Source organism: Pan paniscus, chromosome 15 (genome assembly GCF_029289425.2).
Source record: "Pan paniscus chromosome 15, NHGRI_mPanPan1-v2.0_pri, whole genome shotgun sequence".
NCBI classification, from domain to species: Eukaryota; Metazoa; Chordata; class Mammalia; order Primates; family Hominidae; genus Pan; species Pan paniscus.
Genome location: NC_073264.2, coordinates 24839298 through 24866994, shown reverse-complemented (window position 1 = coordinate 24866994; position 27697 = coordinate 24839298). Strand labels below are relative to the sequence as shown.

The window sequence follows — 27697 nt, the reverse complement described above, 5'->3', positions numbered from 1 at the left end:
GAGCCTGGGGGAAATGCTTCTAGTGACAACAGCCCTTTCTAAATCCGGCTAGGGACTGGGTGCAGTTGGGGGTGGGGGTGCCCTGCTGCCCCATATATACAGCCCCTGAGACCAGGTCTGTCTCCACAGCTCTGTCCTGCTCTGTGTCTTTCCCTGCTGCTCTCAGGTAGGAGCGGGAGCTGGAGGCTTTACTCTGGGATAACGGGGCTCCAGGCTTAGGAAGGGATTCCTCTTGGAATAGCAAGCTTCATGCAGGACTTCATGCAGAGTACCAGGTCCAGTCACTGGGCACACATGTGCAGGTCTAAACATGGGCGTATGTGCCACAGGAGTTCCTAGGGGAAGATATCTGCATCTGAGCATATGGGACCAATATGCATTACAGGGTGTGTGTGTGTGTGTGTGTGTGTGTGTGTGTGTGTGTGTGGACAAGCCTGCATAGTCTGAATGTAAGAAAGGGTATGTACCTCACTGACTGATACAGAAATATCAAGTGGGAGATGTGGGTGTATGATCATGTCTGTGAACGAGGAGGTTCCTTTGCAGGGAGGGAGAAAGGATGGTGGAGAAGGATTCTAGGAAGTGTGTATGCCTTCATGTGATTCTGTGAGGCCTGGAATGTGTAGCTACCCCTGTCCACGCATGCAGAGGTTCTTGTCTATGCCTCCACGAGTCATGACTGTTATAGTATCTGTACCCTCTGCAGAAGGAACTCACAGGCACGGGGGTGTAGGATGTTCCAGGTCTTTGTGTACTGAAGAACACGCAGTGATGTGAGTCTGCTTACGCGGCACACATCCTGAAATGTGCACATTTGCTGTTGAGGCATATATGGCACCCTGGGGTTGGGGTGCGGACTGAGGTATGGGAAGGAAGCCTGTCTTCGTGTGAGAGGCATGCCCAAGCAGCAGGCATGAGTGTTCATCAGAGGGCTTGTGGAGGGTGTTTGGCTATGTGATGGGTGTGTCTGTGAGAGGAAGCCCACAGTGTCTTCTCTCTGAGAATGTTCACAAAGTCTGACAACAAAATGGGGACAGGATGGAAAAGAACTCTCTTTAGAGTCATCAGACTTGCATTCAAGTCTTGGCTCTCCCACTTGTTGTCATGGGCTCTTGGACAAGCAAGTCACTTAACCTCGATTTCCTCATCTGTCAAATGGGGTGAAGACTGAGTAGGAGAATGTGCATTGAAGTGCTTTTAGACTGGAAGGTGCCGAACAAATGTGACCATTAGTTGTCTCTCAGATGGCTCAAAGAAAGGTACCACTAGATGGGTACAGGCAGGGGTGGGACCATCTCGCAGGAGTGAAGAGGATTAGGGTTCATGTTGAGTTGACACCAGGAAGCTGTTAGAACTAGTTCTTGAGGAAAAAGGGAATAGGGTTTGAAAAACAAGAAGGATGGGACCAGAGAAGCTGACTGCCCTTTCCACCTTGTTTTGGAAGAGGGTGGATGCTGAAGGACAGAGCCAGGGAGAAGCAGGAAGGTGGGACTGGCCAGGTTGGGCATAGCCTGCCCTGACACAGCCTCTTCCCTCTCTCCAGGTCCCCTGCAGGCCTTGGCCCCTTTCCTCATCTGTAGACACACTTGAGTAGCCCAGGTAAGAAAAGCTGAAGCTAGAGCATTGAAAATGTAGTAAGACTGGGCATTAGAGCCCCAAAGCCAGCCTATGGAACTCTAGTTTCTGCCGTGTGCTGGAGAGAATATCTTGGCTATCAAGAGCTACTTACCTGTGACCAGGAGGTCCAGGGATAGATGAGGGTCACAGATGGAAATAGTTAGATTTCTGCTCCTACAAGGAGCTCAGAATGCTCTTCCTTCCCCTAGGAGAGCCCCAGCTGAACAATAGTTAGTTGCTCCTTTTACCCTGGCAGGTTTGCTAGGCTGCTCTTCTGGTTAAGGGATAACCTCAAAGAGGAAGGGACTCACTGGTAACTCCTCTTGACTCTTGAGCATGGTGCTAGGTTTTGGGGCTCCCACTGAAGGGGAGAGCCCAGGGAGGGAAGGGGAGAATGGGTAGATGGGAGGGCAGCCAGCTTCTGCTCACTCCAGGCACAGCCATGGGAGATTCGGAGATGGCAGTCTTTGGGGCTGCCGCCCCCTACCTGCGCAAGTCAGAGAAGGAGCGGCTAGAAGCGCAGACCAGGCCTTTTGACCTCAAGAAGGATGTCTTCGTGCCTGATGACAAACAGGAGTTTGTCAAGGCCAAGATCGTGTCTCGAGAGGGTGGCAAAGTCACTGCCGAGACCGAGCATGGCAAGGTGGGTGTCAGGCTGATGTGAGAGTCCACCCTGGCCACCTGTACACCTGGGTGGACAGAGAGGGGTACACCCATGCCCCACGCCCATGCAGACCTGAGGATGGTCCCATTCTCCTTCCCTTTGGGGAAGAATCCAGACCCTCCAAAGAGCCCTCTCCTTCCCAATATCCCTTCTGTCTTCCCTGTGAGATCCTGGTTCCTTCTCTCTTGAGCACTATTGCCCTGTCACTCACCAACTCCTAACCCTCTTGAGGAAGGAGGGAAAGCCAAGGCTGACAGGAGGGCTTGGGTGGGGGCTCTTGCAGACAGTGACCGTGAAGGAGGACCAGGTGATGCAGCAGAACCCACCCAAGTTCGACAAAATCGAGGACATGGCCATGCTGACCTTCCTGCATGAGCCCGCGGTGCTCTACAACCTCAAGGAGCGCTACGGCTCCTGGATGATCTACGTGAGTGCTGCACCTGGCCCCACGTTGGGATCTCTGTTCCTGCTCCATCCATGTCCACCCCAGGAGCCAAGAGTGTCTTCTGTTTGTGTCTAGGCAGGGTTACACTCTAACCTTGTCCCAACATCCTTGGTTCAATTCCAACACTCTGGGGACTGGCATTACTCAGATTGAGTGCATGCAGAGGTTTTCCTTTCTCTTCTTTCTCTCCTGGGATCTTTCTCTAACTCCCAAAATCACCAGCCCTCCCCCTTCGCAACTGGCGAGTCACTGCTCCTTTTCTATCCCCAGACCTACTCGGGCCTCTTCTGTGTCACCGTCAACCCTTACAAGTGGCTGCCGGTGTACACTCCTGAGGTGGTGGCTGCCTACCGAGGCAAGAAGAGGAGCGAGGCCCCGCCCCACATCTTCTCCATCTCCGACAATGCCTATCAGTACATGCTGACAGGTGAGAGGCCCCGGAAGGGTCTTCCTGAAGGGAACTGGGATAGGCCGGGAGGGAGAGGGAGAAGGAAGGGCGAAGCCCCACGAGAGCATCCTGTGCAGCTCCTGACCTTTCCTCCCCACCCTCTCCCCACAGACAGAGAAAACCAGTCCATCCTGATCACGTGAGTGTAGCTGCTACCGTATTCCCTTTCAGAATCTCCCTGATCCCAGCCTCCAGCCCCATCAGGGGTCCCAGGCCCCTAGGCATAGACTCAGCCTCTTTCCCCCCAACCTCGTGCCCATCTCCTTCTTCTCTGACCATTACCCTGACCCCTCTCTTTGCTCTCCCTCTTCCTTTCTGCTTTCCATCCCCTTCATGTTTTTCCTCTCCCACCTCCTTCACCCACTCTCCTCCAACTCATCACGCGTTTATCCAGAAGCTCATTATCGCCATGTCTTCACCTCTCCATTTTCTTTCCCTTCAGAAACATTTCCCATTCTTCCAGCCCTACCCACTTTTCCCAAAACAGCCCAGGCTCATCTCCCCTGTTTACTTTGCCCAGCCAAGCATAGGCTCAGCCTGCCCAAACCAGTGCCTTCTGGTGGCATCCTTCCTGGTGCCAGTCCTGACCTCTGTGCATCAGAAGACAGCTGTGGATTTTGGGTGCAGATAACCTGGCAGCTTCTTGCCCAGGGCTCCTACCCTCGGGTAGGCCCAGGCATTCTCTCCTGATTTGAGGCTTGTTGGTCTCCAGTAGTATTGTTCACTGCCCAATAAGCCCCTGTCTTCACAGCGGAGAATCCGGAGCAGGGAAGACGGTCAACACCAAGAGGGTCATCCAGTACTTTGCTGTTATTGCAGCCATTGGGGACCGCAGCAAGAAGGACCAGGGCCCGGGCAAGGTAGGCCTGCTGCCCTCCAAGGTCCTGTACCATAGAAAGGGAGGGGGAAGAGCTCTCACCTGCCTCCTTCTTGGCCTCTGCAGGGCACCCTGGAGGACCAGATCATCCAGGCCAACCCTGCTCTGGAGGCCTTTGGCAATGCCAAGACCGTCCGGAACGACAACTCCTCCCGCTTCGTGAGTGGTCCCTGACCTTGGCCTTGGGACTTGGACTGGTGGAGGGATGGTCTCAGATATGAGCCTTCCCCCGACTCATCACCACTCTCTTCCATCTCTCCAGGGGAAATTCATTCGAATTCATTTTGGGGCAACAGGAAAGTTGGCATCTGCAGACATAGAGACCTGTGAGTGCCATGAATCTGCTAGGCTCAGCCTAAGCTCACCCTTGCTCTAGACCATCTGGTCTTGACCTCTCTCTCTCTCCCCTCCCTCCCTCTGTTTTTCTCCTCTTTAAGTCTCTGTCTGTAGGTGTCTCTGTCTTCAGGTCTACATATCTGTCTCTCTCTGAGACTTCCTCTGCATCTTTCTCCATTTCTGTCTCTGCATGGCTAGGTGTCTTTCTCTGGGATTTCTCTCTGAGACTATTTCTCTCCTTCTGGGTCTCTGTTTCCATCTCTCTGTGTGATCTCTTTGTGTCTGTCCGACTAGTCTCTCTGGCTCTTCCCTTCCCTCTGCCTTTTGCTTGCTACATTTATCATTAATTTTCCTTGTGCCCAAACCTTAACTTTTCTTTCTCTCCTTCTTCTCCCCACCTGTTCACAGATCTTCTGGAAAAATCCAGAGTTATTTTCCAGCTGAAAGCAGAGAGGGATTATCACATTTTCTACCAAATCCTGTCTAACAAAAAGCCTGAGCTACTGGGTGAGTCAGAGCCACTGACTGAGACCAACTATCTCCATGGCAACCTGGTCCCCTCTGCTTGTGGCTGGATTCAGCTGGCATGCCCTGGGTTTCATGGCACTGCTGGATTCAATTCAGTGGGATGTGGGGCCAAGCCAAGCCCTGTCCTGTGCTCTTCCTCAGGCCATGTGCTGTGGTGAGCAGCCTCCATGAGAGCCGGGGGCTTGTGCCCCACCCTAACCATGTTTTTTCCCCTAGACATGCTGCTGATCACCAACAACCCCTACGATTATGCATTCATCTCCCAAGGAGAGACCACCGTGGCCTCCATTGATGACGCTGAGGAGCTCATGGCCACTGATGTGAGTGTGTGAGGACCCAGCCAGGGGGTGGGAGGATTGGCAGTGAGGGGCAAATAGGGGTCCAAAAGCAGAGCTAAGACACTGGCCATTGGTTGTTTAAAGTGGTATGGACCTCCTGAGAGCCAGAATGTGCCCTGTGATCAGGGTGTACTGGGGAATGGATGAGGTGAGACAGGACTGGCCAGTATCTGGTGTTCTATCAAACCAGGAAGAGCTGAAAGCCATGAGACAGAGAGACACACAAGCCAAGAAACAAGCATCACCAAGGGAGCAGGACGAGGAGGGAAGGCCATGCAGACGGCATGGGGCTGGAGGGGCTGTTAGGTGAACAGATGCAGACATGTATGGAAGGCCAGGCAGGAAGCAAGTGTAGGGCCAGGAAGCATAAGTGGGTAACTCAGAAAAGCTGTGGCCACTGACACTGGGGCTGCAGCCAACTGACGTCTGCTCTGCTCTTGCATCTTACATCCTTTGTTTTGGAGCTCCCCACTGGGTATGGGAGTCTCAGAACCCACAGGGATTAAGGAGACAAGTTTTCTCTACAACTTACAAGGGATCTCACTTACCCATCATACTTCTTTTTCTGGGGTCCGCCAATACGGGGCCTCCCTACAGAACGCTTTTGATGTGCTGGGCTTCACTTCAGAGGAGAAAAACTCCATGTATAAGCTGACAGGCGCCATCATGCACTTTGGAAACATGAAGTTCAAGCTGAAGCAGCGGGAGGAGCAGGCGGAGCCAGATGGCACTGAAGGTGGGAGGCAGGGATTCTTGGGGGCAGCTGTCAAGTCATGGAGGGCCATGTCTGCTCAGCAGTCATCTCTCTCTTTTTTTTTTTTTTTTTTTTTTTTGAGATGGAGTCTTGCTCTGTTGCCCAGGCTGGAGCGCAGTGGCACGATCTTGGCTCACTGCAACCTCCACATTCTGGGTTCAAGTGATTCTCCTGCCTCAGCCTCCCGAGTAGCTGGAATTACAGGCATGCACCACCATGCCTGGCTAATTTTTGTATTTTTAGTAGAGATGGGGTTTCATCATGTTGGCCAGGTTGGTCTCAAACTCCTGACCTCAAGTGATCCGCCTGCCTTGGCCTCCCAAAGTGCTGGGATTACAGGCATGAGCCACCACGCCTGGCCAGCAGTCATCTCTTTACCAACTTTGCTACTTGCCTTTTCCTTCCAGAGGCTGACAAGTCTGCCTACCTCATGGGGCTGAACTCAGCCGACCTGCTCAAGGGGCTGTGCCACCCTCGGGTGAAAGTGGGCAATGAGTACGTCACCAAGGGGCAGAATGTCCAGCAGGTGGGTCCATCTTCAGATGATAATGGGTGGGCAGGGTAGGGAGACTGGCATGGTGGGATGAGAGTTTTCAAGTTCACTCTTCCCAAGAACCCTGCTCAATATAGGTCTCTCCTCCACCTTGCAGGTGATATATGCCACTGGGGCACTGGCCAAGGCAGTGTATGAGAGGATGTTCAACTGGATGGTGACGCGCATCAATGCCACCCTGGAGACCAAGCAGCCACGCCAGTACTTCATAGGAGTCCTGGACATCGCTGGCTTCGAGATCTTTGATGTGAGTTGGGACCCCTGGGAGTGGGAGAACAATCACTCGCTCGCTCCCACATTCAACAGCTATTTGCTTAGAGCCAGCTGTGGACCAGACATGGGAAGGCAGTGGGGACTGTGTGGTGACAGAGGCAGTCATTTTCTCTGTCTTCAGGGGAAGCCCTCCTTCACTGCCTTGACATGGAGGGGACCAGCCACGCCCTGCTGGGCTCAGGCACAGTGCACGGGCACAGCCCCAATGGCCACTCACACCCACTTTCTGACTGCTCCCACCCCTCATGCCCCCTGCAGTTCAACAGCTTTGAGCAGCTCTGCATCAACTTCACCAACGAGAAGCTGCAGCAGTTCTTCAACCACCACATGTTCGTGCTGGAGCAGGAGGAGTACAAGAAGGAGGGCATCGAGTGGACATTCATTGACTTTGGCATGGACCTGCAGGCCTGCATTGACCTCATCGAGAAGGTGCCTCTTTGGCCTTACCACCTGAATTCTCCCTGCACACCCAACACGAACACCATAGACAAAATAGCAGCCCCTCTCCCTTCTGGGGAATATAAAAATAGAAGGGGCTGAAGGATCCGAGCCCTTGGTTCCAGAGCCTATGTTGTGCTGAGCACCCAGGACAGGGTGGCACCAGGGACAGCTGATTTCCCAGGGGCTTGAGAGTGGACACATGGAGGATGGGCACCTGCATGATGACCTCCCACACCTGCATGTTTATTGGGCCTGGTTTATGCATCCAAGGATCAGGAAGTGTGAGGGTGGTGTAGGGGATCATAAGAGTGCACCTATTTTCAACCCTAGCATCTCAGGCATCTGGGTCGTGGAGTGGTGTGTACAGCATCGATAGAATCCATATTCCCAGACTTTCACAAAGGTCCTTCTGTCATCAGACAAAATCCTCCACCTTGAACCGGTTCCAGTCAGTAGATAACTGTACTCAGAGCTGAGCCTACTACCTTAACACCCAACATGGCACCTCCACGAGCAAGTATATTGACCATAGAGCAGAATCCATGTCCACCTGTGTGAAGGACACTCAGTGATGCTCTCTCCTGCTTCCTCAGCCCATGGGCATCATGTCCATCCTGGAAGAGGAGTGCATGTTCCCCAAGGCCACCGACATGACCTTCAAGGCCAAGCTGTTTGACAACCACCTGGGCAAATCTGCCAACTTCCAGAAGCCACGCAATATCAAGGGGAAGCCTGAAGCCCACTTCTCCCTGATCCACTATGCCGGCATCGTGGACTACAACATCATTGGCTGGCTGCAGAAGAACAAGGATCCTCTCAATGAGACTGTCGTGGGCTTGTATCAGAAGTCTTCCCTCAAGCTGCTCAGCACCCTGTTTGCCAACTATGCTGGGGCTGATGCACGTAAGTAGGGACTGAGGCTCCCGGTACAGAGGAGCAGGGATTCTGCCAAGGTTCTGAGCCAGGTCAATTGCTACACCCCACCACTTCAATGTCAGGTTGTACCCCAAGGTTTACAGACTCAGTGGGATGGAACTGGGTGAAGAAACTGAGGCAGCCACATTGAAGGCCCTCACCCAGGGGCCAAATGCCAGCAAGGATGTAAAGAGGGGCTGTGATTCTTTACTCACACCCTACCTCCCCACACTGATGCTTCTTTTGTTGACTCTCCTTCCTGCAGCTATTGAGAAGGGCAAAGGCAAGGCCAAGAAAGGCTCGTCCTTTCAGACTGTGTCAGCTCTGCACAGGGTGAGTGGGACACAGCTCCAGCCAACTTGGCTCCCCATCTGCCCAACCCCACCCAGCCCCGCCCTTCCCTGCCTTGTTCATCCCCTACTCCTCCCATTCCCTGTCTCCTTGGTGCATTCGTGACCATTTTCACTCTGTCTTCTCTTCCCGTCATCTCCTGGCCTCTTCACTTATTTACTTCCCATCTCCCTTCTCTCCTCTTTCCCTTCTGTCTCCCACCCTCTCTCCTTATCCCTGTCTACCCCCAGGGCCCCTTCATCTCTGTGACTTCTCGAATTCTCTCCATCTCTCTTTTCCTTCCTTCTTCTCCTCTCTTCTTCCTGCATCTCTTTCTTGCATTTTCTTTACTTTTCTCTATTGCATTTTTGGCCACAGGAAAATCTGAACAAGCTGATGACCAACTTGCGCTCCACCCATCCCCACTTTGTACGTTGCATCATCCCTAATGAGACAAAGTCTCCAGGTGAGGCCACAAACTCAGGCCAGCCCACTGCTGGGCATACACCGCCCTGGGAACAGGACCTCCTAGGACATCTCCCTACCTACCACCACAGTGGTTTCCAAACCACATTCTTCTCCTCCCATCCCCCATGAGGCCTCCCAGGGTACCTCCCTCTCAGCGCTACCTTGCACTTGCAATGTGTAATGCGGGTGATGTGTAAGGCACTCTGATGGACATTACCTCATCAGTGGCCCTACAACCCCTTGGATAGCTGGTTGTCCAAGACAGAATCTTAGTTCAACTTTAAATTTACCTGCAGAACCACTTAATCCCCCAATGAGACATATTCAAATTGTTAATCCATTTTTGGCTAATTAGGAGACAGAGGCTCAGGGACCTGGGTTCAAGACCTGGCTCTGTTCTTGATCAGCTTAGTGACCTTGGGCCAGTCCCATAACCCCTCTGGGCTTAATTTACTCATCTAGAACATGGGATATATCTGTTCTGGCTACCACCTATGATAATAGGTGTGAATCATATAAAAAAGGAATGTGAAAGCCTTTTAGTTAAAAATATGGCTAGAAGAAAATGAAACAAATGATTATTACTAACTGACTTGCTAAGATTACAAGCTAATCAGTGACAAAGCCAGGATCAGAACCCAGAACTTCAGTCCAGTGTTCTCACAGACTCCTCCTACTTCCTTCTTGCCACAGGGGTGATGGACAACCCCCTGGTCATGCACCAGCTGCGCTGCAATGGTGTGCTGGAGGGCATCCGCATCTGCAGGAAAGGCTTCCCCAACCGCATCCTCTACGGGGACTTCCGGCAGAGGTGGGTATGAGGGTGCCCCAGAGCTCATAGAACAGGGGGAGCCAGGCTGCCCTGATGGGAATGGGATCTGCAGGTGACCCTGGAATTCTGTGGGCAGAGCAGATCACTGCAGAGCATGGGTGACTCTGGACACTTCCCTCCTCAGGTATCGCATCCTGAACCCAGCGGCCATCCCTGAGGGACAGTTCATTGATAGCAGGAAGGGGGCAGAGAAGCTGCTCGGCTCCCTGGACATTGATCACAACCAGTACAAGTTTGGCCACACCAAGGTGAGGAAAGGAGACTAATTAATTAAAGGAAGACATCTCTTTTCCATTGACTCCTCTGATGCTTTTCCTGTTGTAATCATCTTAGCAAAATCTCTTACCTGTATGCTACCCCTCCCAGTGGAACATCTAGCACCACTCCCCTCATCCCAGCTCCAGCTGCCATTGACCTCCTCCCTGCAATCCTTTTCTAGGCTGTTACCCTTCCTAAGGTAATCCCCACCATCTCTTTCCCTCGTACCCCTCCCTAGTCATGCTCAACACACACCTTGCCTGCAGGTGTTCTTCAAGGCCGGGCTGCTGGGGCTGCTGGAGGAAATGAGGGACGAGAGGCTGAGCCGCATCATCACGCGTATCCAGGCCCAGTCCCGAGGTGTGCTCGCCAGAATGGAGTACAAAAAGCTGCTGGAACGTAGGTGAGAGATCTCAAGAGGAGGTTTCCCGCTTCTCTCAGGCCCAGGCTGGTTCAGGGGCAGTGTCAGGAAAAAGAGCTCAGCAGATCTTCAAACACAGAGACCTGCAGGAGGGGCTCATATGAACACACTGCAGTCACAGGGTCAGAGGCCTCAGGAAGGGTGGGAGGGATGAAGGAAATGGGATATTCCCAAGGTTTCAGGACCTCAGGTAGGAAGGAGGCAGGAGGCTCAGCACTCCTTTCAATGGGCCCCTGCAGAGACTCCCTGCTGGTAATCCAGTGGAACATTCGGGCCTTCATGGGGGTCAAGAATTGGCCCTGGATGAAGCTCTACTTCAAGATCAAGCCGCTGCTGAAGAGTGCAGAAAGAGAGAAGGAGATGGCCTCCATGAAGGAGGAGTTCGCACGCCTCAAAGAGGCGCTAGAGAAGTCCGAGGCTCGCCGCAAGGAGCTGGAAGAGAAGATGGTGTCCTTGCTGCAGGAGAAGAATGACCTGCAGCTCCAAGTGCAGGCGGTGAGGCTCCTGGGCTACTGTTGGCTCTTCCACCCTGCTCTGCCTTCACTTCCCACAACCCTGCACCTCCCTGCACAGGGGCTCACTGTCTTGTTCCTTCAGTCAGAGGACTCTGGGATCAACACTTCTAAAGACCTCCAAAGAGGTCCCTCAGGAGGAGGAAAGGGCAGAGGGAAAAGAGCTGACTTTTAAAAGCACAGGCTTTCTACTTGGGTTCAACCTAGATACACAGCTTAATTATTTTGTGACCTTGGGCAGACCATGCATCATCTTTGAGCCTCAATTTCCTCTAGACAGGGAATAAAGCTGTCCATTTCATTAAGCCATCATACATAAGTGCTTGGCATCAGCAAATGCAATTCCCGCCCTTCAATGGAGGAGACCAGAGGAAGAGGTCCAGATGAAGATTTCTGGTTCCTTTCCTCTCTGCTCCCCTCCCCAGTGTTCCCGAGTTACACTATCCTGAAACTCTTCCCCTCCCCATACTTCTGAAGCTCTTGCCAAGTGGGGATATCCTAGAGTTCCCCTCCTATTTGAATGATGTGCCTCTCCTTCCCTCTACCTGCAAGAATGAGGACCTTACCCCCTGAATAGCCTCCCCTCTGTTCCTCACCTTCAGGAACAAGACAACCTGGCAGATGCTGAGGAGCGCTGTGATCAGCTGATCAAAAACAAGATTCAGCTGGAGGCCAAGGTGAAGGAGATGAATGAGAGGCTGGAGGATGAGGAGGAGATGAATGCTGAGCTCACTGCCAAGAAGCGCAAGCTGGAAGATGAGTGCTCAGAGCTCAAAAGGGACATCGATGATCTGGAGCTGACACTGGCCAAAGTGGAGAAGGAGAAACACGCAACAGAGAACAAGGTAAGGGCAGCTCCCTTTGGCTCCAGCCCGGGTCTCGTCAGGACTCTCAGACCATACTGACCTTGACCCAGGCTAGCCACTCGGCCTCCAGAGAGCAGCATGGACCTTGACATGGAGCTCCCCACAGATGGCACCAAGCTGGTGACCTTTGACCCTAAAGGAGATGGGATTCTTGGTCGGCAGGTGAAAAACCTGACAGAGGAGATGGCTGGGCTGGATGAGATCATCGCCAAGCTGACCAAGGAGAAGAAAGCTCTGCAAGAGGCCCACCAGCAGGCTCTGGATGACCTTCAGGCCGAGGAGGACAAGGTCAACACCCTGACTAAGGCCAAAGTCAAGCTGGAGCAGCAAGTGGATGATGTGAGTAGATTGAGAGTTGTGGGGCCTAGATATGCCATGTCTATCTGTGCCCAGAGCTGTGTGTGTGTGTGTGTGTGTGTGTGTGTGTGTGTGTGTGTGTGTGTGTTTATGTTTAGAGGGGGGTAGGGTTAGAGGATGTTAACTTTCCTGATATCTTTCTAGAAGGGAGCTGGGGAATGAAAAGTCAGAGGTGGTGATCAATTCTGAATTATGTATCTAATCTCACTGGTATGATCAATAATAGAGATGAGTTTTCTTATTTAATTTAAGTTCAATCCCATATATCTCTGCCTTTGACACAAGATTTAGAGGGTCATCTCATAAGAACATGATAAATTTCTTTGGAAATTTTGTGAGGCTCCCCAAGTAGAATTTTTGAAATTCCAATATTTAAGACAGAATCTGATCATTGTTCCCTCTGATGCACATATGTCTGTTGACTCACTTATCACTCTGTATTTTAATTATTTAAGCTTCTATCTCAGCCATAAGACTACAAGCTTCCTTTAGATAGGAACTTAGATCTATTCAATTTGGGGACTGCAGTGCTTAGCACAGAGCCTGATGCCCAGTAGGTGTTTATAGGATGCTGAAAGAATGAATACGGTGGCCAGCCGTGGTGGCTCACGCCTGTAATCCCAGCACTTTGGGAGGCCAAGGCGGGTGGATCACGAGGTCAAGAGATCGAGACCATCCTGGCCAATATGGTGAAACCCCATCTCTACTAAAAATACAAAAATTAGCTGGATGTGGTGGCGTGCGCCTGTAGTCCCAGCTACTCAGGAGGCTGAGGCAGAATAATCCCTTGAACCAGGGAGGTGGAGGTTGCAGTGAGCCGAGATCGCGCCACTGCACTCCAGCCTGGCGACAGAGTGAGACTCCATAAAAAAAAAAAAAAAAAAAAAAAAGGAGGAAGGAAGGAAGGAAGGAGAGAAAGAAAGAAAGAGAAAGAAAGAAAGAATACGGCTTTGGGGTTTCATCCCACAATCATTTATTCCTTTATCTATAAAATATTGATTCAGCATCCCCTATATCTAGGCAATCTCACAGTCCCCTAATAACATTTGGCCCACTCTGGGGAAGGTTTCCCAAGTCCTGAACACAAAGATTTACCAAGTCCTGAGGTAACTGAACAACAAAATCACCAAGTCAGGATGCTTTGCCTCACTGGGCCTGGCTCCTTCTCTCCACCAGCTGGAAGGATCCCTGGAGCAAGAGAAGAAGGTGCGCATGGACCTGGAGCGAGCGAAGCGGAAGCTGGAGGGCGACCTGAAGCTGACCCAGGAGAGCATCATGGACCTGGAGAATGACAAGCAGCAGCTGGATGAGCGGCTGAAAAAGTACTGTGTCCCCTCCCTGCTGCCCTTCCTCCTCCCCAGCCCATAACAGTACAAGCAGACCCAAGACAGCCATCCTCTGAGGCAACAACCTCACGCAGCCTCCACAAGTGGAGGCGCAAACCATGGGAAAAGGCCTCCCAGGCAAGGGCTTTCCTCCCCTAGTCCCAGATATCAGGGTTAGTTAGATGGTCCTCCCTGGCAAAAAGTCCATTGTATCCCATGAGTCCTTTCTTCTTGTTAGGCACTCAGTGGGAATGAAAATAACAGCCTTCCCCCTTCATACACATCTCTCTTTGGAGACCAGTTCCTTGACATGGAGGAAGGCTCCACATGAGAGCCTCTTAGGAAAGTCCCTTTGTGGCTTTTCACAGAGAGCCCACAGGGCACCAAGAAATGCCCTCACATTCAAGAAGTCAGGGGATCAGGGCCATTTCTTTGTTTTGCTTAACTTGTGGTTCCAATTCTTAGTGTAAGTTCTTCCAAAATGTATAGACTTTCCAGACTTGGTAAACAGTGAGCTTGCAGAACATATTTTGATAATTGAAGGTCTTATGGTGTTTCAGGCTCAGGACTTTGAAAGGCTTTGAGAATCATCATAATCTACATCCTCATCAAGTTTGTGTTTGCACAGGAATCTTCATACCTTCCCAGGCACAGAATGTGTTGAATAAATGAATAAATACACGATCCTATTTGATTCTCAAAACACCTTTTAAGGATGGTACCTTTAATTTCACTTTACCAAAGAGGAAAATAAGTTTCAGAAAGGTTAGCTGAGTTACCCAAAGCAATAGTGACAAAATTAAAGACCATCAGAGCTAAAAAGGACCTTTGAAACAATCTAGTCCAACCCCCTCATTTTACATTATGAGAAAACAAGGACCAAAGATGGGAATGTCCTGTAGAGCCCAGGCCCCATCACCCTGTCTACAGCACTCCTCCCATTACATTCTTGTTGGATTTCAATCTCACCGCAGGTGTTACACTTCCAGGGATCCTACATCACCCCCAGAAGCTGTTTTTCTAATGAAATCCTACTCTTTACCTGTATCATTACCATTTTCAACCACTGGTGGACTCTCCTGAGGCCCCACGAGTCTCCCTTACCTCACCATCCCTCCTTCCCCACAGAAAAGACTTTGAGCTGAATGCTCTCAATGCAAGGATTGAGGATGAACAGGCCCTCGGCAGCCAGCTGCAGAAGAAGCTCAAGGAGCTTCAGGTGAGGTCTGGACACCCACGCGGGATGCTGAGTCCCTGGGCTGGTTCTGTTTCCCCTGCCCCCTCCTCTAGGGTGTCCTGTTCACAGCATTACAGAAACTGATTATGTGTCCATGGAGGCAGGCACGCAGCTATCACAGTGTGCCCATGGATACATCCAAAAGGGGTCAGGTGATCCACAGAGACCCTGAAAAGGTCACAGGCCTGGAGGGCAGAATTCCTGGCTTCCTGTCTCAGCTCTGCCTTAGTTGGGTGACCTCTGGGAGCCCACTCCAGATCTCTGGGTCTCCATGCCCTCCCCTGTTACATGGAGGTTTTTAAGAGTCCTTCGACTCTGATGGCATGACTTTCCTCCTTACTCTAGAGCAGAAGCTGTGTTAGGTCTTTAGTTGTCTGGTCAGACAAATACGGCTCTCTCATTTTCAACTTTTGTTATTTTTTTATGACTAAACTGCTTAAAATATCCCCAGAACACAGGTCTCTTTGTCCATCTTTAAGAGCAAGTTTCAACCACTTTCCTTCCAATAAAGGGCATGTAGACTGTCAGGCCCTCGCCTAAAGGAAGGCTAACTCGGCTCTTCAAACCATCTTCCCCAAATCCTTTAATTCCCACCTCTCCACTGGAAGAGCTAAACTGACTTGCTGTTCCAGAGAAGCCGAGAGCCTTTTAGAGCCGGGGGGATTCCAGTGGAGGGGTCCAGCCGGTGGGTCTGAGCCCTTTGTGTCTGACCAGGCACGCATCGAGGAGCTGGAGGAGGAGCTGGAGGCCGAGCGCACCGCCAGGGCTAAGGTGGAGAAGCTGCGCTCAGACCTGTCCCGGGAGCTGGAGGAGATCAGCGAGCGGCTGGAAGAGGCCGGCGGGGCCACGTCCGTGCAGATCGAGATGAACAAGAAGCGCGAGGCCGAGTTCCAGAAGATGCGGCGGGACCTGGAGGAGGCCACGCTGCAGCACGAGGCCACTGCCGCGGCCCTGCGCAAGAAGCACGCCGACAGCGTGGCCGAGCTGGGCGAGCAGATCGACAACCTGCAGCGGGTGAAGCAGAAGCTGGAGAAGGAGAAGAGCGAGTTCAAGCTGGAGCTGGACGACGTCACCTCCAACATGGAGCAGATCATCAAGGCCAAGGCAGGCTCTGCTCGGCCTCCCCTCCTCCAACTTCCTCCTCCCACCTCCCCTTTCTGTCCATGTAGTGTCTCTTCCTTCATGGTTCATTTTCCCACTTCCCTTCCTCTGCCTGGTTCTCAGATCCCCTCCTTCTTTTCACACCTTCCCTCTTCCTTTCTCCTTCAGTTGCACCTCTTACACCCCTTCATTCCCCCCGCCCCCAACATCCATCATATAACACTCCTTCCCTTCTCAGGCTAACCTGGAGAAGATGTGCCGGACCTTGGAAGACCAGATGAATGAGCACCGGAGCAAGGCGGAGGAGACCCAGCGTTCTGTCAACGACCTCACCAGCCAGCGGGCCAAGTTGCAAACCGAGAATGGTGAGCCTAGAGCAGGGGCTCCATGGATCCCACCACAGTCTCCCCAACCTCCTGAGCCACTCCAGCCTCGGGCACAAGCCAATACACGCACACACAGACACAGAGTCTCTCCAGAAAATGGGGCCTGAGGGCTAGAGGAGGAGGTGGGGATAGAGAGGAGTGCTGATCTAGAATGGTGCTTCCCCAGGTGAGCTGTCCCGGCAGCTGGATGAGAAGGAGGCACTGATCTCCCAGCTGACCCGAGGCAAGCTCACCTACACCCAGCAGCTGGAGGACCTCAAGAGGCAGCTGGAGGAGGAGGTTAAGGTAAGGGCTAGACTCGGGCCACCTGGCCCAAGCAAGGAGCACACTGACTAGCCTTGCATCAACATCACTTCCCTTCCCAGCAATAAGGCTGGCTGTGGACCAACAGTTCTCCAAGAATTCTAAAAAGAAATCACAGCCCAAACCCTGCCTCATGCCATCTACTCCTCAGGCTGAGGCCCTCTGCTTCTGCTGCATCCCTGGACGGGAGGCAGGGTGTGAGAAGGAGGAGAGAAAATGAACTAGGGAGGCACGAGATGGCCTTGCCTGGGCACGGCTAGGGGATGTAGGGACTGCACAAATGGGTCCTGGGATTTGCAGGGCCACCTGAAAACTGGAGAAAGAAATTAAACTGGAGCCTATTCCTAGCACTTTGCTGGACTCATGAAAAAGGAGAAAGAACATGATTTTTAAAAAACTCCAGGGTTCAATACTAACCTGCCTCTTATAGCTCAGTGATCTTAGGTTAGGGGAGTCCCCTAACCTTTCTGAGCCTGTTTCCCTCTCCCCAACCAGGTAAAATGGCGGTGATGATGACCATGTCTGGTGTGGGGAGGAGCTCAGGGCCAATGGCCACGAAGCTTTTCTTAAATAGTTCACTGCCGTATTGGCATTCTTTGTTATCAGCAAACAGTAAACCATGACAGGTCCACTGGGGGTTTGGACATAGATGAGGCCAAGGGATGATGTTGAGATTGAGGTGAGGAGAAGGGCAAGGGTGGGGTTGCTTTATGGAGAAAGCTGAGCCCACCTCCTGGTGCCCACCCCTCCCCAGGCGAAGAACGCCCTGGCCCACGCACTGCAGTCAGCCCGGCATGACTGCGACCTGCTGCGGGAGCAGTACGAGGAGGAGACGGAGGCCAAGGCCGAGCTGCAGCGCGTCCTGTCCAAGGCCAACTCGGAGGTGGCCCAGTGGAGGACCAAGTATGAGACGGACGCCATTCAGCGGACTGAGGAGCTCGAGGAGGCCAAGTGAGTTCTGAGCAGCCTGACTTCTGGCTGAGGCCCCTTTGCAGGCAGGACTCAGCCCAGCCCCAGCCTCAGCAGATCCCACCCAGGCGACGCTTAGCTAGTGTTTGACAACACAGGAGGACTCTGCCCCGGCCCCACCTCCTTCTCCTCTCAGGGAAGCTTTTTGCTCGAATTATGTTTCTGATCCGAATATAAGACGAACAAAAGGTTTGTCTGAGGGCAGAGCGCTTCCGTCTGGGGCAGGGCACTGTGGCAGGGAAAGGCAGTGGGGAGGGCTGCAGAAGCCCATACCTCCACAATGTCCATAGCCCAGAGGCTGGGCCAGGGTCAGAGGGTGCCTGGGTCTCCACGCCCTGCTGGGATCCTCTGCCTGCTGTTCTCAGCCCCTGGGACCTGTCCTCAGGCTTCTCCAGCTACACTTCTGAGGTTTCAAGGATTGTCTTCGAGAAGGTTCATGTTGTTTCCTCTTGTCCCCATCCACACCCTCCATCCTCCCCACCCTCTGCCACCCTCCCCTGGGCAGGAAGAAGCTGGCCCAGCGGCTGCAGGAAGCCGAGGAGGCCGTGGAGGCTGTTAATGCCAAGTGCTCCTCGCTGGAGAAGACCAAGCACCGGCTACAGAATGAGATCGAGGACCTGATGGTGGACGTAGAGCGTTCCAATGCTGCTGCTGCAGCCCTGGACAAGAAGCAGAGGAACTTCGACAAGGTGGGCCCTGGGTGGGGGCCGCAGCCAGCATGCAGGGCAAGGGGGCATGAGGGGTTCAGTGAGAGGCCAGAGCCATCCTCCTTGGAGGTGGGGGAGGAGGGCTAAGCCCAGGCTCGGGACCAGGGACAGATCTTGGACATGCGGCTGAGGCTGGGGGCTGGGGCACTGGGAAGCAGGAGGGCTGGGGAGCTAAGGCTGGGGGGCTGAAGAGTGAGCCTTGTCCCCGGGCAGATCCTGGCCGAGTGGAAGCAGAAGTATGAGGAGTCGCAGTCGGAGCTGGAGTCCTCGCAGAAGGAGGCTCGCTCCCTCAGCACAGAGCTCTTCAAGCTCAAGAACGCCTACGAGGAGTCCCTGGAGCACCTAGAGACCTTCAAGCGGGAGAACAAAAACCTGCAGGGTGTGCTGGGGGCCCAAGAGGCTGGGGAGGGGCTGCACTGGCAGTGTTCCCATATGGTGCCACCCAGGGGCTCCAAGAGGGGTCTGGGCAAAGAGGCGTGTCCCTGCAACTCCACTGGACCTCAGCAGCCCTCAACCGAGTTACCGTGTTCCCCACACAGAGGAGATCTCCGACTTGACTGAGCAGTTGGGTTCTACCGGAAAGACTATCCATGAGCTGGAGAAGGTCCGAAAGCAGCTGGAGGCCGAGAAGATGGAGCTGCAGTCAGCCCTGGAGGAGGCCGAGGTGTGTGTGTGTGCAGGGCACGGGGTGCAGGGAGCTGAGCTCCAGGCTTTTGGTCCCTGTTCTCATCCCCCGCTTTGTCCATTTTGTTCACTGTCCCATCCCCAGAGCCTAGGACAGAGCCTGGCACATAGTAGGCATTCAATGAAGATTTGTGGAGTGAATGAATGACCAGTCACTGAACTCTCTTCATATAAACATTTTACCCATTGCATCTTAGCTGAGTTTCCCATTTCCACATACCTCCCGGTTCCCACCTCTGCCTCCCTCTGTTTTCTTTTATACTCTATACCTGATTGCCTCTGTTTCCTTGGCAACACTTTTCTCTTCATTTTCCTCCTTGTCTTCATAGCTGGCTCTCCCCTGTGAGGGCCTGAATCACTTTTTCTTAGGCTTATTTTTATTTTCTCTTAGATTCTCTTTTCCTCCACCTTCTGCTTCTTTGAACCACTTACACCACTCTTGAAGTCACCTCGTATCCATGATTAGTGAACCGACCCCCACCCTGCCCTGTGCCCTGACTGTCTGCCTGCATCCCCTCCCCCAACCCCTTCCCAGGCCTCCCTGGAGCACGAGGAGGGCAAGATCCTCCGGGCCCAGCTGGAGTTCAACCAGATCAAGGCAGAGATCGAGCGGAAGCTGGCAGAGAAGGACGAGGAGATGGAACAGGCCAAGCGCAACCACCTGCGGGTGGTGGACTCGCTGCAGACCTCCCTGGACGCAGAGACACGCAGCCGCAACGAGGCCCTGAGGGTGAAGAAGAAGATGGAAGGAGACCTCAATGAGATGGAGATCCAGCTCAGCCACGCCAACCGCATGGCCGCCGAGGCCCAGAAGCAAGTCAAGAGCCTCCAGAGCTTGTTGAAGGTACTCACCCAGAGGGGACTGGCCTCCACGTGGCCTGGCGAAGCAGTAGTGTCTTGATACAGGCACCAGATTCCTCCTGCCCCTAGGTTACTGCAGGGACCTCTGACAGGTGCCTTTAGTGAAGGGAACCGAGGCTGGCTCCCCGCTCATGCCCACTCTCCTGATCCTCAGGACACCCAGATTCAGCTGGACGATGCGGTCCGTGCCAACGACGACCTGAAGGAGAACATCGCCATCGTGGAGCGGCGCAACAACCTGCTGCAGGCTGAGCTGGAGGAGCTGCGTGCCGTGGTGGAGCAGACAGAGCGGTCCCGGAAGCTGGCGGAGCAGGAGCTGATTGAGACTAGTGAGCGGGTGCAGCTGCTGCATTCCCAGGTGAGCAGCTCCCCTGCTCATTCCTGAAGGGAGCACAGGCTGGGGCTCAGCAAGCAAGGCTTGAGAGCTATGCATAGATGCTCAATGCTTTTCCTGCTCTGCCCAACCCTCCCCCAACCCAGAACACCAGCCTCATCAACCAGAAGAAGAAGATGGATGCTGACCTGTCCCAGCTCCAGACTGAAGTGGAGGAGGCAGTGCAGGAGTGCAGGAATGCTGAGGAGAAGGCCAAGAAGGCCATCACGGATGTAAGTCCCCCACTCCACCCACCCGATCCAGACCAGTGTCTCTCCGTGGGCTGGGCAGCAAGTGTGTGAGGACTTGACCAGACCATGTGCCACCTCTCTCCTGCACACAGGCCGCCATGATGGCAGAGGAGCTGAAGAAGGAGCAGGACACCAGCGCCCACCTGGAGCGCATGAAGAAGAACATGGAACAGACCATTAAGGACCTGCAGCACCGGCTGGACGAGGCCGAGCAGATCGCCCTCAAGGGCGGCAAGAAGCAGCTGCAGAAGCTGGAAGCGCGGGTGCGGGAGCTGGAGAATGAGCTGGAGGCCGAGCAGAAGCGCAACGCAGAGTCGGTGAAGGGCATGAGGAAGAGCGAGCGGCGCATCAAGGAGCTCACCTACCAGGTGCGACGGGCGGTGACTCCAGGCAGAGCCCTGGCACCATAGCCACAGTGACAACCAGCTGAGGAGAATGAAGAGTTTGCTCTTAGCTTCTTCCAGGGCGAGGATGGGAATGCAGCCCCCGTTTCACTTTGCCTAGCCCTGCCCCACTCTGAATGTCCCCTAGCTCAGAGGTCAGTCTCTGAGCCTCCTGGCCTGGGAGCTCCATCTCAACACCCACTCTTAGCCCATTGCCAGGGGACAAATACAGAATTCCAGACAAAGCTCACCCAGTACAGGTCACCAGAAAGCAAATATGTAGCCAGGGTCACCCCCAAAAGACACCAAAAACACACCCATCCCATTCAAACAAGCATAAAAACTTTTTCATTGCCCAGGGCAGTGTGGACTCTAGCTTTCTGAGGTGTTTTCTAGAATCAGACTCTGAATTAGAATTTGTTTCTTTTCCAATCCAGGATGTCACTATCCCTCTAAGCACACTTTGTCCTTAACTTAGATTAAGTCAGTGTCACCTGCATTGCAGCCCAGGAAATTCCATCACACTCATAGCCCCAAAGTCACTCCCAGCATGTGCCGAGGTCCAGAGCAGGGGACTTCATCCTGCATGGGGTCCCCGGACCCTGAAAAACCTGCTCCCTGGAGCACTGCACACACACAATTTTGTGCATAATTTCAGGAGTCCCGCTAGTTCTTTGGACTCTTTCCTGGTACAGATCATTTAAAATATTTACACATATTTGGTAAGAAATTATAAGGAGAATTCAAGTGTTTAGTGAGGATCAGAAAGTAGAATTGGGTCAGGATATCAGATGAAGCAGGGCAGGGCGGAGGGGATGCTACCTTCTATGACTGTGCCATCTTCACCCCCTGCCTACCCTCTGGCCCCCAGACGGAGGAGGACAGGAAAAACCTGCTGCGGCTGCAGGACCTGGTGGACAAGCTGCAGCTAAAGGTCAAGGCCTACAAGCGCCAGGCCGAGGAGGCGGTGAGTGACCCTGCTGGGGACTAGGCCCAGGGGAGGCATAGGAGAGCTCGTCCCCCAAGCCAGGAGTCTGAGAACCCAGGCCCCCTCTCACCTCATGCTCCCACCTCCCGCAGGAGGAGCAAGCCAACACCAACCTGTCCAAGTTCCGCAAGGTGCAGCACGAGCTGGATGAGGCAGAGGAGCGGGCGGACATCGCCGAGTCCCAGGTCAACAAGCTGCGGGCCAAGAGCCGTGACATTGGCGCGAAGGTGGGTCCCTCTTTTGGGCTTTGCTAGTCACCCCCACAGCAGGCATACCCAGACAGAGCACCCTCAAACCCGGGATGCTTCCTTTTCATTTATTCCACACACTTGAACCACACAGCCCCAGAGGCCAAGGTAATTCAGTTCTCTGTGATTTCAAGGATTCTTCCAGCTCTAACTTTTTTTTTTTTTTTTTTTTTTGAGACGGTGTCTCACTCTGCCGCCCAGGCTGGAGTGCAGTGGCACAATCTCGGCTCACTGCAACCTCTGCCTCCTGGGTTCTCCTGCCTCAGCCTCCCAAGTAGCTGGGATTATAGGCATGTGCTACCATGCCTAGCTAATTTTTATATTTTAGTAGAGATGCGGTTTCACCATGTTGGCCAGGCTGGTCTTGAACTCCTGACCTTGTGATCCACCCGCCTCAGCCTCCCAAAGTACGGGATTATAGGCGTGAGCCACCACTCCCAGCTCAGCTCTAAGTTTCAGTGGTTCTGGGAATTTCAGCCTTAGGGAGGGGTGCCACCCTAGAAGACCCTAATTTGTATACAACCAGTATATCCCAGTTTCCCCCCAACTGCTAGTTTCCAGTTCCCTTCCACCTAATTTTGTCCTGCAATCTTGTAACTCAAACCTAAAATGGACATCCCAGAGAACCTGGGCCTGGCTTTGTTCTCACCCAGGCAACTTCCCTCTGACCAACCCCAGAACCCTACCCTCCAGAACTTGCCCCCTGAACATCGATCCCTGGAAACACATGTGCTGCTGCCACAGGGGCTTCCACCTGCCCACACAGCAGGCCCCCCACCATCAGACCCCTCTCACCTTTGTTCCCGTGCCCTGTCCCTGCCCAATACCATCTCTCCAAGGACTGATTGGACTTTGTTTCCTTTCAAAAGGGCTTGAATGAGGAGTAGCTTTGCCACATCTTGATCTGCTCAGCCCTGGAGGTGCCAGCAAAGCCCCATGCTGGAGCCTGTGTAACAGCTCCTTGGGAGGAAGCAGAATAAAGCAATTTTCCTTGAAGCCGAGATCCTGACTCCAGACTCTTCTTCACTGCCCTGAGGACCCGGGGATGGGGTCTGGACTAGGGGAGGTGGAAATGCAGGGGAGTGGGGTCAAATTCAAAGGCCTGGCCTAGGAGGCCTTCGTGGAGCAGCACTGAAACCCCCTTTCACTTCCCCCAAACCAGCCAAATGCAGCAGAGGCGACACCTCTCCTCCCAGCCTTCTCCCTGGTCCAGCCAGGATTTAAAGGAGATTTAGGGAGACCCCTAAAGTTCACCTAGAGCACCCTGAGCCCATCTACTGTGGACCTGCACCCCAGCTTCCGTCAACCCTGCCCCACCCACCACCATGGATACTGCCCAGGGCTGGGCAAAGGGCAACGGTTCGGGGTGTGGGTGCTGGCCAGTGCCCTTTCTGAGCCCGCAGAAGTGTGAACCACTGGGCCAGGTGAGGCAATGGCTGCCTAAGTGCCAGTCCCAGGCGAGTCTCTGAGAGTACACAAGGATTCACAGCTGTAGCCTGCATCCCCTTTTAAATAGAGCCACCACCCTCTCCAGCCACCGCCAGAAGCCAGCATACCCCCTGCCCACCACAGGTGGGAGAAACACACCCTCAGCCCACCTGCCGTCCTCCTCAGCTCCTCCTGGTGCCGAGCCCCCTTGGCCCAGGGTGCTCCCTTCTTCCCACTCATTTCTTCCCATTGTAATTCCCATTACCAAGCCCTTTGTCCTCTGGGCTTGTGGGAAGATGGGGTTCTCCTGGCCCATTTATGGCAAGCCATCTTGAGGGGAGGCAGACAGATGAGGGGCTGGGGAAGGTTATGTGTGAACAGGACTCTGGGGAGAGGGAGGGAAGGGATGGCTCCCGAGAGGGCTGGGAGGTGGAGGAAGGAGTAAGTCCCCTCCAACTAAACAAGTTCAGCCCCTTTGGAGTTCCTGCCACAGCTGGGTTGCTTAGGCAGGCCTGGGACTGTGGGCCACAGAGGTCAGGGGCTTGAGAGGCACTGGGGCTGTCGGCCCCACTGGGAACCTGGGAAGCAGTGGTTGAGCCCTGGACTGGATCTCCCCCAACCCACCAACACACCCACTCGGAGCCCACTCCTGCTCTGTACCCAGCTCTGAGCTCAGAGTTCTGAGGACTGCGGCAGCCAGAGCCAAGGGCCCTAAGCCGGAGAAGGAGAAACCAGTACTGGACAATAGCAGGTGACAGCAGAGGAGAAAAAGAGGGTAGGGAGGGGACAAGGAAAGACCTGAGGGGGCGGCAGTGGACAAAGAGATTGAGCAACCACAGGACAAGGTAACCAGAGGAAACAGAGACAAGGAAAAAAGATGCAGGAAATGAGGAGGCCCCAGAAAGATCTGCAGGCACCGCCACCTTTCTCCTCGTAGCCACCTCCATTCTCCTTCCCTAGGCCAACCCACACAGAGCTCCCTCAAACCAGGGATGCTTCCTTTTCATTTTTCCGGCTCAATTGAACCACACAGCCCCAGAAGCCAAGGTAATTCAGTTCTCTGTGATTTCTAGGATTCTTTCAGCCTTTTTTTTTTTTTTTTTTTTTTTTTTTTGTGACGGAGTCTCACTCTGCTGCCCAGGCCGGAGTGCAGTGGCACAACCTCGGCTTGGGCCGAGATCCCTAGGGCCATTCCTCTGGCTAGGAACAGACTTGGACAGCAATGAAGAGATAACTAGAAACAAAGGAGAGGACCCTTGAAAAGGGAGCTATGCAGAGAGACCCAGGGCACCTAAGCAACCAGAGCAAGAGAGACCGCAAGAGATACAGATCCTACGAGAATGGCCGGGGGCTGGATGCAGACAGCAGGGTTGAGAGAGGTCTGAGAGCCAAGCCAGGGAGAAGGAGGGGTGCTGAGGGGGATGGGGAGAGAGGAAAAGAGAGGGAGCCTTGGAGGGAGAAGCTTGAAGAGCTGCAGGTGGTGATCCCGAGTGAAGGAAAGAATCCTGGGTCACTTGCAAATGCAAGGAGAGTCAGGAAGGCGCAAGGAGATTGGAGAGAAGGAGGAGGAAGAGCCTGGAGCAAGATGTGGAGGCCCAGGGTGAGAGAAGAGGCCAGCTCGGAGAGGGCAGAGCCTCATGTTAGACCCTGAGCCGGGTGGAGACGTGGGCCAGGGAGAATCGGAGGCAGGCCCCACTCTGAGATGGAGAAGCAGGCAGAGGGAATGAAGGTGAGACATAGAGACAGATGCAACGGGGAGCCAGGCAGAAGACAGGCAACCTGTGCCAGGGAGGCCAGCCTTGCCTCCTTGGCACCCTCACCTGTGGCCGAAGCCTCCATCCCTGTCCTTATATTCCAGGACTCCCAGCAGAATGAGGAGCTGTGTGCAAGGCAGCTTAGGGAGGACGGAGAGCAGTATGTGAGAGCCAGGGAGAGAAGGAGCCTGGGGAAGGGAGAGGACGGTACAGCGGAGCAGACAGGGGCAGGGCCTGGGGCTGAGCGAACACCTTCCTTCCTCCTCCTTCCATAGGAGCGGGGGACTACCCCCCACCACCTCCACTCCCCGCTGCCCTGCCACCACCACCTATACCAAGTGAGGCCTGCTCAGAGCACAGGGTTCCCTGAGGACAAAGCCTGGTCTTTGTCACCTGACCCCGACCCAGACTGACCTGGCGTTCTCAGCTCCTTATCATGTCCCCAGAGCTATGGGAACCAAGCAGTGACGCACTGGCCATGGGCTAACCCCCCGGCTCGAATTCTGGGGCCTCGAGTAACCTAGAGCTGGGGACAGGTGGCCTGCATCCCCTGGGGGTAATGATTTGGCATAAGCACCTGCAGGAGATGAGGATGTGGGGTCAACTAAGGTCCCTCCAAGGACATTGAGAAAAGGTCCAAATGCTCTGGAAAGAGAGGTGTGTTCCTGAGCCCAGGAATGGGGTGGCAGCGTCCTAGGGAGCTAGGGGAGAGGCCACATCTTAATGGAAAGTGCTCCTACCCAGAGAAGCTGACCCCTGTCGTCCTACCCACCTCCACACCCTGGAGCTATATTGAGAGGTGACAGTAAACTGGTGGGAGGGGGGCTGGGAGGGTGTTCCTGGGTGTGAGGGTGGGGGGAAAGCCAGAGCAGGGGAGTCTGGCTTTGTTTCCTGAACACAATGTCCACTTAGTCATAACAGGAACAGCCTGCTGAAGACCTGACACCTACAGCCTCTGAGAGATGGCAGCATTGGAGGATGGGGAGCGGGGCCTTGAGGGCCTAGGGTGCTTGAGGACACCCACAAAGAAGGGAATGTGAGTATAAGCCCTGGAGGGCTTGGAAAGGGGCAACAAAATTCTGCCTGGGGAGGGGGCAGGCGGCAGAGCCCCACCCCGATGGAATGCAGTGCCTGGGGACCAGATGGTGTAAATCCCCAGGCCTGCCAGGCACCTGCACCCTCTGGCAGCCCGGAGAGGCAGAAGGGGACAGCCCCTCACCCACTCCCCTCCTCTCTCAGGCCCTGGGATTAGCACCATCTTCTTCTGCCCACCCCACCCCAGGAGCAGAGGGTAGCAGGGGAGGGCAAAAGCCTATGTGTGCAAATGTGGATGTGCAAGTGTGTGCATCCATGTACACAAAAGAAAGTAGAAAAGAAATCTGCAAGCTGGAGTGGGTAAGTGAGAAAAATCTGCATGTGTGGCTGAAGATGGGCACAGACACGGTCAAGTCTGTATGTGAGAGTGCTGAACTGGGGTTCTGTGTGAAAATCTGCCTGAGGCGGCGGGGAAAATCACTGCCATTGCGTGAGCAGGTTGGATGATGGCCACTCTATCAGGAGCATTAGGGAAGGGGTGGGGACTCCAGATGTGTCCCCAAACCAGGGTGGCCTCAAGACCTTGGGAGAACACTTGTCTGAAGACTTGGGGAACAGAAGGAGACCAGGCATGGCACTTATGCAGACTGAGGCCAGGACAGAAGTTCCTGACGAAAGAAAACTGAGCCATGGAGATGGACAGCAGATCCCTTCCCTGGGCACCATACTGCAGCTTTTAGTCCCTAGCACTGGGGGCTCCAGTACTAAGAGCAGGAAGATGCTCCCAGCCTGGGGCTGTGTGAGGGAGGTCAGAATGGGAAGGAGAGGCTGGGGAACAGGGGAGGAAAGCCCATGGTTGGGAGGCGGAGGACAGGCATTTGGCCTGCAGGAGAAGGTGACCCTCACCCATGTTTTCAGTTCACCCTTCGGGTTAAAAATAACTGAGGTAAGGGCCATGGCAGGGTGGGAGAGGCGGTGTGAGAAGGTCCTGTCTTCCCACTATCTGCTCATCAGCCCTTTGAAGGGGAGGAATGTGCCCAAGGACTAAAAAAAGGCCGTGGAGCCAGAGAGGCTGGGGCAGCAGACCTTTCTTGGGCAAATCAGGGGGCCCTGCTGTCCTCCTGTCACCTCCAGAGCCAAAGGATCAAAGGAGGAGGAGCCAGGAGGGGAGAGAGGTGGGAGGGAGGGTCCCTCCGGAAGGACTCCAAATTTAGACAGAGGGTGGGGGAAACGGGATATAAAGGAACTGGAGCTTTGAGGACAGATAGAGAGACTCCTGCGGCCCAGGTAAGAGGAGGTTTGGGGTGGGATGCCCTGCAGCCCGTCCACAGAGCCCCCACCGTGAGGGACCTCCTTCACCAGGAGTGGGGTGCAGGTCAGTTGGAGGCCTAAGGGCTCTATTAAAACTGCCTATCTCCAGGCCCAGGGAAG

General features: G+C 53.9%; 1 protein-coding gene across 1 annotated transcript; it reads left to right on the top strand.

The window, feature by feature from the left end:
• Positions 1-23050, top strand: LOC100978529 (myosin-7). Its single transcript, XM_003808086.6, has 40 exons — positions 1-166; positions 1544-1599; positions 2052-2260; positions 2565-2708; positions 2997-3153; positions 3286-3313; positions 3926-4034; positions 4118-4210; positions 4314-4377; positions 4796-4894; positions 5132-5235; positions 5851-5989; positions 6415-6533; positions 6658-6807; positions 7092-7262; positions 7868-8177; positions 8455-8522; positions 8898-8985; positions 9681-9798; positions 9944-10067; positions 10344-10480; positions 10738-10993; positions 11613-11855; positions 12039-12215; positions 13410-13555; positions 14687-14777; positions 15510-15899; positions 16135-16261; positions 16449-16567; positions 17340-17536; positions 18060-18243; positions 18475-18640; positions 18801-18925; positions 19481-19789; positions 19961-20164; positions 20287-20412; positions 20523-20798; positions 21685-21780; positions 21894-22028; positions 22919-23050. The coding sequence occupies exons 3-40, from the start codon at positions 2060-2062 to the stop codon at positions 22934-22936; spliced, it is 5808 nt and encodes a 1935-aa protein (XP_003808134.1). The 5' UTR covers positions 1-166; positions 1544-1599; positions 2052-2059; the 3' UTR covers positions 22937-23050.
• Positions 23051-27697: the final 4647 nt, after the last annotated feature.